The 12521-nt window shown below is 45.3% G+C and overlaps 1 protein-coding gene across 5 annotated transcripts in view; it reads left to right on the forward strand.

Annotated features, from left to right (window-relative positions):
* The window catches only part of CLDND1 (claudin domain containing 1), a 39087-nt gene extending 27327 nt beyond the window's left edge, over window positions 1–11760 (forward strand). For 3 of the 5 annotated variants that reach the window (XM_064143267.1, XM_064143265.1, XM_064143266.1), the window contains exons 2-6: window positions 2522–2700; window positions 7682–7983; window positions 9147–9254; window positions 9902–10039; window positions 10482–11760. In XM_064143267.1, the coding sequence (XP_063999337.1) occupies window positions 7695–7983; window positions 9147–9254; window positions 9902–10039; window positions 10482–10702 (756 nt within the window). In that variant the 5' untranslated portion in view covers window positions 2522–2700; window positions 7682–7694 and the 3' untranslated portion in view covers window positions 10703–11760. Of the gene's footprint in view, window positions 1–1920; window positions 1984–2521; window positions 2701–7681; window positions 7984–9146; window positions 9255–9901; window positions 10040–10481 lie in introns of those variants that run through there. The other 2 variants (XM_064143264.1, XM_064143268.1) reach the window with 2 other exon arrangements.
* The last annotated feature ends 761 nt before the right edge of the window (window positions 11761–12521 follow it).

Consider the following 12521-nt stretch of genomic DNA (forward strand, 5'->3'; position numbering starts at 1 on the left):
ATGAGTAAAAACAGAGAGACCTGAGACATTTTAGTCTGGAGACGAGAAGGCTGAGAGGGGGTCTTATTAATGCCTATAAATATCTGAGGGGTCAGTCTCAAGATGAAGGTGCCAATCTCTTTTTGGTGGTGCCTAGTAATAGAACAAGGAACAGTGAGCATAAACTGGATCACAGGAGGTTTTGCCTCAACCTGAGGATGGAGGAGCACTGGAACAGGCTGCCCAGAGAGGAAGTGGAGTCTTTCTCTGTAGACTTTCAAGATCCTCTGGATGTATTCTTGTGTGACCTGCCCTAGGTCATCTCTGTTTGGCAGGGGTTTAAACTTGGTGGTCTCTAGAGGTCTCTTCCAACTCCTAGCGTTCTGTGATTCAATGAAGTATGCAAAAATTGCTACTAAACAGTGTAGTCAGCTTTTGGATTGCCCACATCCTAGATTAAACTAGTCTCATAATGTTAAAAACACACCTCCTAGCAGAAAGGCCTCTGCCCAAAACAAACCTCATACCCTACTATTATGCACAGTGAATTTAAGAGAGATTGGAACTTAAATGTGAAGCAAGCCAGAGACTAGCTAGTGGATAGTTAGTAGGTGTTGACCTGAGGTGTGACTTACACACTTTACTGTATTAAATACCTGCTGTGGATTTCAACTGGTGTGCTGGCTTTGTAGGAATGCCCCTAGCACCCAAACTTGCACACCTTTGCACTGAAGAATGCCTGCTTTCTTAGACTCAAACCAAGCATTAGGGGGGTTTCTTTCTAGACAGGTATTATGGTATCTGGGCCTGTCAGCAGCAGAGTGTTGACAGGGTGCCAGGAACCCTATGGACATAAGGGGTGGCTGAGGGGAGGAGGTGTAAATGTGGGGAAACCTGTGAGCATTGAAAAATGTGGTTTGGCTACCCTGGGAGCTGCGGGGACTACAGATGATGAGAGGAGTGGTGCACTTCTCCAACAAGGACTGTTCAGCCTGGAGAAGAGAATGTTTCAAGGAGACCCTATAGTAGCCTGGTCAGAAAGAGTTCGGTCTGTTCAGCCCAGGGAGGAGGAGGTTTCAGGGAGACCTTATAGCAGTGTTCCAGTACCTGAAGGAGGCTACAGGAAAGCTGGAGAAGGTCTTTATAAGGACTTGTAGTGATAGGATAAGGAGCAATGGTTTTAAACTAGAGCAGGGTAGATTTAGGTTAGACATTAGGAAGGAGTTATTTACTGTGAGGGTGGTGAGACATTGGAATGGGTTGCCCAGAGAAGTTGTGGATGCCTTCATTCCTGGAAGTGTTTAAGACCAGGATGGATGAGGCTGTGAGCAACCTATGGCAGGAGGGTTGGAACTAGATGATCTTTAAGGTCCCTTCCAGCTTAGGCCATTCTATGATTCTGAGGCTTCCCTCCCATCAGAACACATGTGAATGCAGGTAAGGCTCTTGCTCCTTTTTGATTACTCGTGCTTTTCCCTGGCTTCTGTCTGTGTATTAGTTCACTGGTGGTGGCTTTATTCATATTTACTCCTATTTCTGTTGGACTCAGGACATAGATTTGTTTAGTTCTCAAATTCTCCTGTAGGGCAAGCAGCATATTACAACATGGAAAAAACCACAGACAGTCTTTGAGCAATGTGGGGCAGTGGGAGGTGTCCCTTTCCCCGGCAGGGTAATTGGAAGTAGATGATCATAGAAACAACCAGGCTGGAAGAGACCTCCAAGATCATCCAGTCCAACCTAGCACCCAGCCCGGTCCAATCAGCCAGATCTTTAAGGTCCCTTCCCACTGCAGCCATTCTGCGGTACAGCAGTCAGGCGGCGTAGTGGCGGCGCCGGGCTGGGTTAGAACTACACCTCCCGTGGTACCGCTGGGCCGCGGCGGAAGAGGGCGGCAGAACTACATCGCCCAGGGCGCCCGGCGCGGCGGGGCGCGGCGCTACCCTGGGCACGGCGGGGCGGAAGCGGAGCGGCGGGGCTGGGGGTGTGAGCCGGCGATGGGCGGTGGGTGTCGCGCCGGGCCGGGGCCGTTGCGGTGGGAATGTGGGAGGGAGCAGAGGGGTGTGGGGGTCGAGGCGATCTCCTCGGGTTTGCTGCTGCCGACGGCCCCGGTGGCGGCGCCCGGTGTCCCGGGGGCGGTTGCTCTCCGTGGCGGGGCTGTCGCCCGAGAGGCCGAAGCAAGGGGGGCGAGGGAGGGAAGGAGAAAAGGCGGACGGCCTGGCGCCTGCCTCGGCCTGGCGGTGAAGCCTGCGGGAACCGCTTGAGCGGCTGCGGCCGGTACCGGAGCGCGGCCCGGGTAGCGACCAGCTCTAGGGCTCGGCGTTCGCACAGCCGGTGCTGCCGGCCAGGTGCCCATGTGCTGCATTGATCCCGGTGGTGCAAGGTGCTGCTGGCCTAAGAGCTTCTGAAGTAGATTTACACACACTCTCCACCCTCCTGCTTAATGCTTTTTGCCTTAATGAGCGGCGCTGGGAGATGTCGGTCAAATAATTTCTAAGTGGAGCCATGATTTCAAACTCTTTGCTTTGCCTTCTACTTCTAGGTCACTTTTCTGTGAGCTGGTGGCGTTGAAGCTTCTGAATGAATGGAACAGTTAGGGCAGATGAGAAGTTCACATTTCATGCTCTCCGCTTGCCAGAAGACACAAACAACATTGTGTCTCTGAAGTGACCTGGAAACATTAGAGCTGTGTGTCCTAAGGGACGCTGAGGACCTCGGAAGGTAAAAAAAAAAAGCCCACTGTTTGGTAACGTTCTTTCATAACCCTCTGCTATCCTGGGTATTAAAAGGAGGATCCTGCTCGCTAGTGTTGCCAGCCCCACTTACAGTCCTTCTTTTGGGACTTCTGCTGCTTCTGCTTCCCAAAAAGAGCTGCCAGAGAGCAGGCATGTTTCCTGAGAAAGTGCCAGCAAACACAGCTGTCAGGTGGAAGGAGTTTCTTAAATCTGGTGACCCACTGTTGGCTGAGGGGACTCACGTTGTAACAAGATAGGAATACTCATGGTTTTGTATTCCCTTCGGCCGTGGTACAGTACCTTCTTAAAGTGTTTATCCACTCTCTAATGTTTCAAGTTTGTTTTGGTTTTTTTTTTTTTTGCCAGAGTACTTGCTTTTGTGCTCCTCTGTGTTTTTCTTGCTCTTTCTTTTGTTATGGTTTTAATTCCCCTTCTGTGAGTGGCACGCATCTCGTCATTCCTTTGAATGCTGCTGATAGAGGCATAGAATCAACCAGGTTGGAACAGACCTCCAAGATAGTTTGGCCTTTGCTTTCTCTTTTATGAACAGGTGGTTTGACATTTTTATATCTCAATTATTTTTAAAAAAATAGAATTATATATTTAATACAGTATCCTGTGAAGTACTTCTGCTTGAGTGCCTCGTTGTTGCTGCCTTGTATTGATTTAAATTCATTGCATAATTTAGTTTTAGTCATAACTTGTTTGAAATAGCCTCTACTGTTAGAATGTACTGACAGTGTCACAGAATCATAGAATCAACCAGGTTGGAAGAGACCTCCAGGATCATCCAGTCCAACCCAGCACCCAGCCCTATCCAATCAACTAGACTATGGCACCAAATGCCTCATCCAGTCTTTTCTTGAAGACCTCAGGGGATGGTGCTTGTAAAATAACATGCAGGATCTTGCTGGCAGCCTATAAAGGCAAAGTATCTCCATTTATTATTAGTCTTTACATGTTTGTAATCAGTGCCATCTGCCATCTTTGGTGGTAGTAATGCTATTTTGGGTAAGTAAGCTTATTCTAAAGCACCTCCTACACCGTGTTCTGCATAGAATGTTTTGGAGAGTGTGGCATAATCTAGTAAACATGCATTGTCTGTCTTCATGGTCTTCTCTGGCAACTATTTCTTACTGATTCTGTTTACAATACCCAGTGACCTCTGCCTGGGGCTGAAAGCTGGCTGGAACTGTCTCTGTAACAGTGGAAGACACCTCATTTAAGTGGGGATGTGTCTGCTGTAGATGAAGATGCCTGAAATTTACACAGTGAATCAGCAGGGTAATCCAGTCTACTACACTGTGGTAGGAAGAAGCTCTAGTTCAAAATTTGCCTAAAGTGTTGTAGAATTCTTCATCTAGTTGAAGTGTTAGGCAGAAGCTTCAAGGGGACTTTTATTATCAGGAACTGGGGATGTGGTCTTGCCCTAGCACTCTCTTGTCTGTACTGAAAATCTGTGTGCTGTTTCTGGGACAAATGCCACACAAAGCCACCTGCTAGGTTTTGGAGATTATAACCACCTCAGCTGCTTTCTCTTTGTCTCTGGAGCCAGGCATTGCTGGGGTTGAACATCAGTACGTAGCCATGTCCCATTTAGTAACTATGTGGACAGTGATTAAATTTACTGATTAATGTTTAACCCTTCGTTTTGCTGGTAATCTGCTCTTGGTTGCCGTCTGACATCAGCTCTGTGAAGCCTACTGAGTGCCAATGAATAGAAGGCTGGCCAGAAGTTTGTGGTTGTATTTTCATGATGCTCTCATAGGGATATTTCCAGCACCAGTGTTCTGTACCTGGCAGCAGGGGTGTTGTGTCTGAAAGTAAGATTTTTGAGCCAGTTCTTTCTGTATGTTGATAGGACTTTCTCATTGTAAGCACTTAAATTAAAAGGCAATGGCAACAAACCAGTAGCCCAGTAATGTTCTGCTTTTTGGACAGATACTGCTGTGAAGGTGGAGCTTGTTGGTTCTTGCAATTCCTCCCTCCAGAGAAAGCCCTTTCCAAAACTATGAGTCTGTTGCCGAGGGTTTGTCTTGCAGTAGATGTGACTGCAGTGCAGTGGAAAATCCAGACCAGCCTGCTCACCAGCCTATTTGCCTGCTTGCCCTGAGAGTGAGTTCCCAGAGGATCTGCTCAGCTCTGAGAGCTCAGCTGGGCAGAAGCCAATCAACACAGCTTTGGTGGACATGCCACTTCCACTGTTTGCGTTGTGAGGGGTAGAGTCAGTGAGGTCAGATCTATACAGCAACTTGCCCTCCATGTTCTGCTTGTCCAGCGTCCTTTGTACCTTGGACTAGGTGCCACGATATCAAAGGATAATGGAAGAACATAAAGCAGAATTAAATGCTGCACAGAGAATTTGCTCTGAAGTCTGGACTACTGGACAAGTTAAGTTCAGATACAGTGTTTTCTCCCTTTCACTGTTTGTGCTAGCTTATAAAAGTTCACAGCTTGTGGATTATTATTTAATTACAGTTTTGGTATGCAGACTCTGCACTTCTTAAAAATAGGTGCTGCTTGTCAGTTCACCAGAAGTGAGCTCTGTTCTTGTACATGGCTAAGGATGCGGTTTAAGGGTGGGTATTAGAGTGATTGTGCTTCATTTAATATGGAAATTAAGCTTAGGGAATTATATGGGTACACATCATGTCTCCTCCCTAACCCTATCAGCCAGTTTCAGCCAAAGAGATGAGCACATGGGAAGGAAAAGTAACAAGAATGGCATTAGCAGCAGTATCGGTGCCTTTGAAACTCCCTGTTTTAACTTGCACCTTGTTTGATAGTTCAGAACTTCTTACTCGCAAGTCTGACCTGAGCACTCATGTTTTATCTCCTGGATGTTGTGTTTTAAGGCACTTGCTGTTTCCAGTTGTGGTTCATTCAGTTGCAAAGAAACGAGGCCAAAATATTTTGATCAAAGTATGTGGGAGAAAGGAGGTAGAACAAGCAATAGACAAGAGCTGATTAGATAGTAGCTCATGTCACCAGACTAGCTGTAGCTGCTGAGCTAACTCAACTGAATTCTTTTGTTGTTCTTCTTTTGGCAAATACATCAAGCCTGATTCATCATAATCCATAAATTTAATCAAGCACAGAAAAATGCAGGAGAACAACAGGCATTGGAGAGTCCTTTGACATATTGCATTGGCTGCAAAGGGTTTCATGTATTAGCAATCAGTTCCTCATGAAAGTCGCAGTATTGTCATAAGCATGTGTGCTGTCTGTATTTTCCCATGCCTCATTTGACCCTGGCTTTACACTATTTGTGACCATGACCCTGCAAAGGAGTGTATAAATGACCCCAATACGGAGAGCCAGAGCAAAATCCTCATGCCAGGGCATGAGGGCCTTTCAGTTTTGAAAGTTCTTGTCACCTTGTTCCTGTGGAGCAGAGCACCCCACCTATATTTTTAGTTCTTCATAACTCTACGTATTGTGGCATTCTTGCAGCACAGAGCATAATTTCCCAATTTATCTTTTAGTCTTTCTTTCATGTTCTGTCTTTAGTGCCTAGGTATGGTTGGGTATTTTTTCTGTTTCCCTCAAGGCATTCCAGCACCTTGGCATGGCTGCCCTTTGTGAACAGTCTGGAAGAGCTTTTTTGGCATGCTTGTGGTTCTTGTCTTTGCTGTAAACACAAGCTGTAAAAGCCGTATGGGATGGCAGGCTAAAAATAACTTCTACCCTTGGTAATCTCTTAAGGAAAGATAAGTCTTCTGCCTGGGTGCTGTGGATGGATTCTCTGTGGTTCCCTATAGTCAGGATCACAACTGGCAGTGAGCTGTGCCATCTGCTTTGGGGACAGAGTTGCCATGGCTCTGTCAGTTGCTGTCACAGAGAGAGCAGCTAGCTCCATGTGACTGGGAAAAATGCCATATTCCTGTCCTGAACTCACAGATCCAGTGGATGCTCACCAGTACAATAGACTCATTCTGACTTCCTTTGATTCCAGCATGCTGGAAAGGGAAAGTGTGCATATCCTGAGGGTGCATCGTAAAAGAGGGAATCATAGAATCATTTCAGTTGGGAAAAGGCCTTCAAGATCATTGATTCCAACCATTATCTAACTGCCAAGGCCAGTGCTAAACCACGTCCCTCAGCATTACATCTCTACCTCTTTTAAACCTCCAGGGATGTGTATTCTACCACCAATTTGGGAAGCTTGTTCCCTTTGAGTGACCAAATTTCTTCTAATATCCAATCTAAACCTCTCCTAATGCAGCTTGAGGCCATTTCCTTTTGCCCTGTTGCTTGTTGCTAGGGAGAAGAGACTGACAGTCATCTCACTATAACCTTCTTATTGTGTATATTTGGCTTTGAGTACTTTCTCCTTAGGCTTCATACACTTTGCTGATCAGGGCTGTCGATGTGCGTATTTGCTTTCTCCTGAAGAGTCCTCAGACCAGGTGAAATAAACCTGACATGTACATGTAGAAACTACAAACACAATGATTTTACTTTTGAAACAATTCATATTCCTCATACCAAAGTGAAATGACATTTCTAATTATTATATTTGGCATTTCTATCATGCTGTTTGAAGAGACTTCATCATGGTGACATAGTGGGGGGCTACAGGAAAGCTGGGAAGGGACTTTTTACAAGGGCTTGTTATAATAGGATGAGAGTGAGTTGGTTGAAGCTTGATGAGGTTGGATTTGGACTGGATTCTAATTTACATTGAGAGAATGGTGAGACACTGGAACAGGTTGTGCAGGGAGGTTGTGTGTGCTCCCTCCCTGGCGGTGCTCAAGGCCAGATTGGATGGGGTCTTGAGTATCCAGGTCTAGTGGGAGATCTCTCTGCCCATGATGTGGAGGGGGTTTGGAACTAGATGATCTTTGAGGTCCCTTCCAACCCATGCCTTTCTGTTTATGATTCTATGTCACAGTTTTGACACTGCTAGGATAACTTTGCATTTGCTGCCAGAGGAGTTACTCACTTGTCCTTCTCTTTCCTTACAGTAGCAAGGACACAATGATGGACAACCGCTTTGCTACAGCTCTAGTAATAGCTTGCGTGCTTAGCCTCATCTCCACCATCTATATGGCAGCATCCATTGGCACTGACTTTTGGTACGAATACCACACCCTGTCCCCAGCTGAGAATGTTAGTGAAGCTGGAAGGAGCATCTGGGAGGAATTTATCAGCGAGGAAGCAGATGAGAACACCTACACGTATGCACTCTTCCGGTGCAACGGCACGGTTGGATTGTGGCGGAGGTGTATCACCATACCCAAAAACTCTCACTGGTACAGCCCACCAGGTATCTCCAGAGAAATTGTTGCTTCCTTAGCTTGCTTCCCTAGTTGGTATGTGCTAACTTGCTCAGAACACATTCTTGGCTCAATTCTAGCTTGTGTGTTGTTTTTTTGATAAAGACAGTCTAAATATTTAAAGCCGTGAAAGGCAAAGTAGTCTGTGGCTGTCAGTGTTACAGACTTTGGATTTGACACATGATACTTACGATCTAAATTTAGTGTGATATAACTTTAGAGGGTTTTTTTCATCTCCTTTCCAATGGGTAACACGGTTGCAGTTGCTCTGCCAGTCACTGCCTTTTCAGGAGTAGTTCTGGGATCCATCAATGCAATAAAGATACTAATTAAGGAAGCAATCACTTATTTTAGTTGTTCATTTTGCTCACAAATGTCCCCACTGTTGTATCAGCACATGTTTGACTCCTTGTACCATAGTTCTGGGTATAAAAGGAAGTATTTGTAGTGTTATTCACAGTGGTTGGGGGCTAAAAAACTGTGACAAGCAAAGTAGATTTCAAAGTAGATTTTGGATATTTGGGGGCAGACTGTGAAGCCCTTTATTTTTTAAGAGGGTTCTAAATGCTTTTCTGGAGAAAAAAACATTATATTCAATACTTTTTTTTTTGGTCCTATTTGTCTCTAATGAAAATACTTATTTTGCAAGACACTTAAAACACCTCTACTTAGATTTTGCTTTGAGAATACTACTAAGGAGAAATTTAAAGAAGGAAGTGTTTTTCTATTAGTCCCATTTTTGAATGAGGTGTTTGATGTGGTACTATATTCTGCACATGGAGATGCAGCTTTTTAAAGGGACTCTAAGTACAAGAATATATGACAACATAGTCGAGATTCCTATGCCATATTTCTTTCCCAGTATGTCAAGCATGGCCTAGTTCTCTCTGGAGAACTGAGGTAAGTTTGAAGATTATGCACATTTGAATCTTCTCCCTCACTGTAGTAACAAAGTTATGCTAATTACATTATAAGGCATCCTACAGATTAGTTTTGCAAAGTGTTTTTTTCTCTGAAGTGTTTTCTATTCTCTAATTCTTATTTTCTGTTAGGAGTTTACCAGCTTAAATGGTTGGCAAAGGAGGACCTAAAGGGCAGGATGGGAGGGAGACATCTAACAGTGCTTTTTTTTTTTTCCTCTTTTTCCCTAAAGAAACTGATATGACTACAAACTGCATCAGTTTTTCCCTCTCTGATCAGTTTATGGAAAAGTACATAGAGCCTGGAAATCACAACAGCGGCACAGATTTGAATCGGACTTGTAAGTGTCTTTCATTTCTGGCAGGTGAACAAGTAGAATGAAAAAAAAAAATCATTTTTAACACACAGTCACCAGTGAGAAAAGCATCTATATCATGCTCTGCATTTACTGTTCTTTTACAGTAGCCCAGGTCAGAGTTTGAAAGGAAAACTTAAATGTGTTAGCAAAGATTTTGCCCATGAATGCAACACAGGTATTTGGGAGCTAACAAATTAAGTTCTTTCTACTTCACTGAAGCCTTTGGCCCTTTCTGGCTATGAATATAGAAGGTCTGATGAAGCAGAAGTAGCATGGATAGGAGTGAATAGAATATAATAAAATCATAGAGTTGTTTGGGTTGGAAAAGGACTCTGACATTATAGAGTCCAACCATCAGCCTAACACCACCATGGCTGTTAAAACACATCCCAAAGTGCCATGTCTACACATATCTTGAACAGCTCCAGGAACGGTGCCTTCACCACCTCCCTGGGTAACCCGTTCCAATGCCTGACCACTCTTCTGTATTTTTTTTTTTTTCCCCATATCCAATCTAAATCAACCTGGCACAGTTTCAGGCACCATTTCAGTCCATAATGATAGTGGTGGAAGATCAGTTTCTAGCACTTCTTCAACAAACTTGTCTTGTATGTTCCTTTCACCTACAGATCTCTGGCGGTTACAGTTTCTCCTGCCTTTTGTCAGCCTTGGCCTCATGTGCTTTGGGGCTCTGATTGGACTCTGTGCTTGTGCCTGTCGCAGCCTTTATCCTGCCATTGCCACTGGAGTCCTCCACTTCCTAGCAGGTACGTCTCTCGCCATCTGCCTTCCCTCTTCCAGAAGCATGTAGTGACTGCCAGAGCAGTTTAGTGGTGAATCATAGAATGGCTTCAGTTGGAAGGGATGTTAAAGATCATCTAGTTCCAACCCCTGTGCCGTGGGCACAGACACCTCCCACTAGAGCAGACTGCTTCATCCAGTGTGATCTGAAACACTTCAGGGATGAGGCACCCACAGCTTCTCTGGGTAACCCTTTCCAGTGTCTCACCACCCTCATAAAGAAGAATTTCTTGATACATGATCTAAATCTACTCGGCTCTAGTTTAAAACCATTACCCCTTGTCCTTTCACCATAGGTCCTTATAAAAAGCCCCTCTCCAGCTTTTCTGTAGGCCCCCTTCAGGTACTGGAAAGCTGCTTTGAGGTCATTGTGCTTTGTTCATTTTGCTTTGCTGCTTCCTTCCCCAGGGCTTTGTACACTGGGCCTGGTTGGCTGCTACGTAGCTGGGATTGAGCTGCTCCATCAGAAGCTGCCCCTGCCTGCCGATGTGAGGGGTGAATTTGGCTGGTCTTTCTGCTTAGCCTGTGTCTCAGCACCTTTGCAGTTCATGGCAGCTGCTCTGTTCATCTGGGCAGCTCGCACCAACAGAAAGGAATTCACTCTCTTGAAAGCGTACCGTGTAGCATGACTGCTGCTACCCAGGCTTTCCGACTCACAGTCTCTTCTCCCCCCAACCCTTACTACTTTGGTTTTTTCATTTTAGTTAGAGTTTTATCTTGTACTGCATGCTTCTTGCCAGTTCAGCTAATTTAGCCTGCAGGCCCTGAAGACAAAGACCTCTGGGCTAAGTGACCAAACTCTGCCAGAAGTCTGCAGAACTTGAACAAGTTTTTAAATTGTTTTCTTGGGGTTGGTTGTTTTTTTAAGAATTGCTCTTATTTTTAACACTTCATTTGGTTGTTGACTGTCCCCTTGGTTAGATGTACATCCCCTTCCTAATTTTATCACCCCTATTAGCCTGGAGGAAATAGGAGTGGTGTGGGGTAGAAGAGAGGTAGGAAAAGAATAGATGGAGGTAGGCAAAAATGGAAACTTCAGTGCATAAATTACAAATAATAAGGAGTTGTCTGCTGTGTGACCCAAGCAAGCAGAACTTACAGAGAGCACTCAAGAGACATAGTGGAACTCAGAAACCTCTGTTATGGAAATACTGTATTTAAATCAGTCCTGGTAGCTTAGCTTTGGGTCTCTTATTCTCACTAGTTGACTACTTTTCATGGCTTCTGCCAAAACTGATGCAAGCAGAGCAGCTGATGTGGGAAGTGCCAGCATAGCACACCATCCTGAACACAGGCTCTGCACTTGCCTTTGCCAAGGAGTGGGATAAGTTGACCCACGTGGAGCTTTGTGCTGCTCTAGCTACACTGCTTCCAGGACCCAGGCTAGTTTGGTATCTGCCCTGTATGTGATTGTGCACTCTAATCTTAAACTTGTGGTGCTTTTGCTTGTTGTGAAGTAAGGCTTTCCTCTCTCTTGTGTTGAAAATGACCTTTGACAGGTTTGTTTTTAATTTGGTTTAGTGTGTGTGTATATGTACATATATAAAATTAACTTTTTTTAAAGCTTGTTTATCCTACATGGCACACAACATGGTTTTTTTACAAGGTGCTGCTCTTCCCTCGTCTTGCCCTAAACCCTACTGTTTCAACAAAATAACAATAAAAAAAAAAGCTCAGAGATTTTCAACTTTGCATCAGTCTGATGGGGGGGTGAGGGATTGGTTTGAAGTGAATTTTACACGGGGAAAGAAAGCTGAAGTTTAGCTCATTCTCTTATCTTAGGGGAAATGTTTAAGAAACAAAGATTTATTGGAAAGGTTGGACTGGATGATCTTGGAGGTCTCGTCCAACCTGGTTGATTCAGGCTGCATCAGGAGGAGTGCGGCCAGCAGGTCCAGTGAGGTGATTCTCCCCCTCTACTCTGCTCTGGTGAGACCCCACTGGAGTACTGTATCCAGTTCTGGAGCCCCCATTACAAAAGCGATGTGGACATGCTGGAGTGTGTCCAGAGAAGGGCCACGTGGATGCTTAGAGGGCTGGAGCACCTCTCCTCTGAGGACAGACAGGAAGGGACCACAAGGATCATCTAGTTCCAACTTCCCCTGCCATATGCAAGGACACCTCACACAAGAGCAGGCTGGCCAGAGCCTCATCCAGCCTGGCCTTAAACACCTCCGTGGGTGGGGCCTCAACCACCTCCCTGAGCAACCCATTCCAGGCTCTCACCACTCTCATGCTGAACAACTTCCTCCTCACATCCAGTCTGAATCTTCCCAGCTCCAGCTTTGCTCCATTCCCCCTAGTCTTGTCACTCCCTGAGAGCCTGAAAAGTCCCTCCCCAGCTTTTTTTGTGTGTCCCCTTCAGATACTGAAAGGCCACAAGAAGGTCACCTCAGAGCCTTCTCCTCTTTAGACTGAGCAGCCCCAACTCTTTCAGCCTGTCCTCAG

The sequence above is a fragment of the Pogoniulus pusillus genome, chromosome 5, assembly GCF_015220805.1.
Source record: "Pogoniulus pusillus isolate bPogPus1 chromosome 5, bPogPus1.pri, whole genome shotgun sequence".
In the NCBI taxonomy this organism is placed as follows: domain Eukaryota; kingdom Metazoa; phylum Chordata; class Aves; order Piciformes; family Lybiidae; genus Pogoniulus; species Pogoniulus pusillus.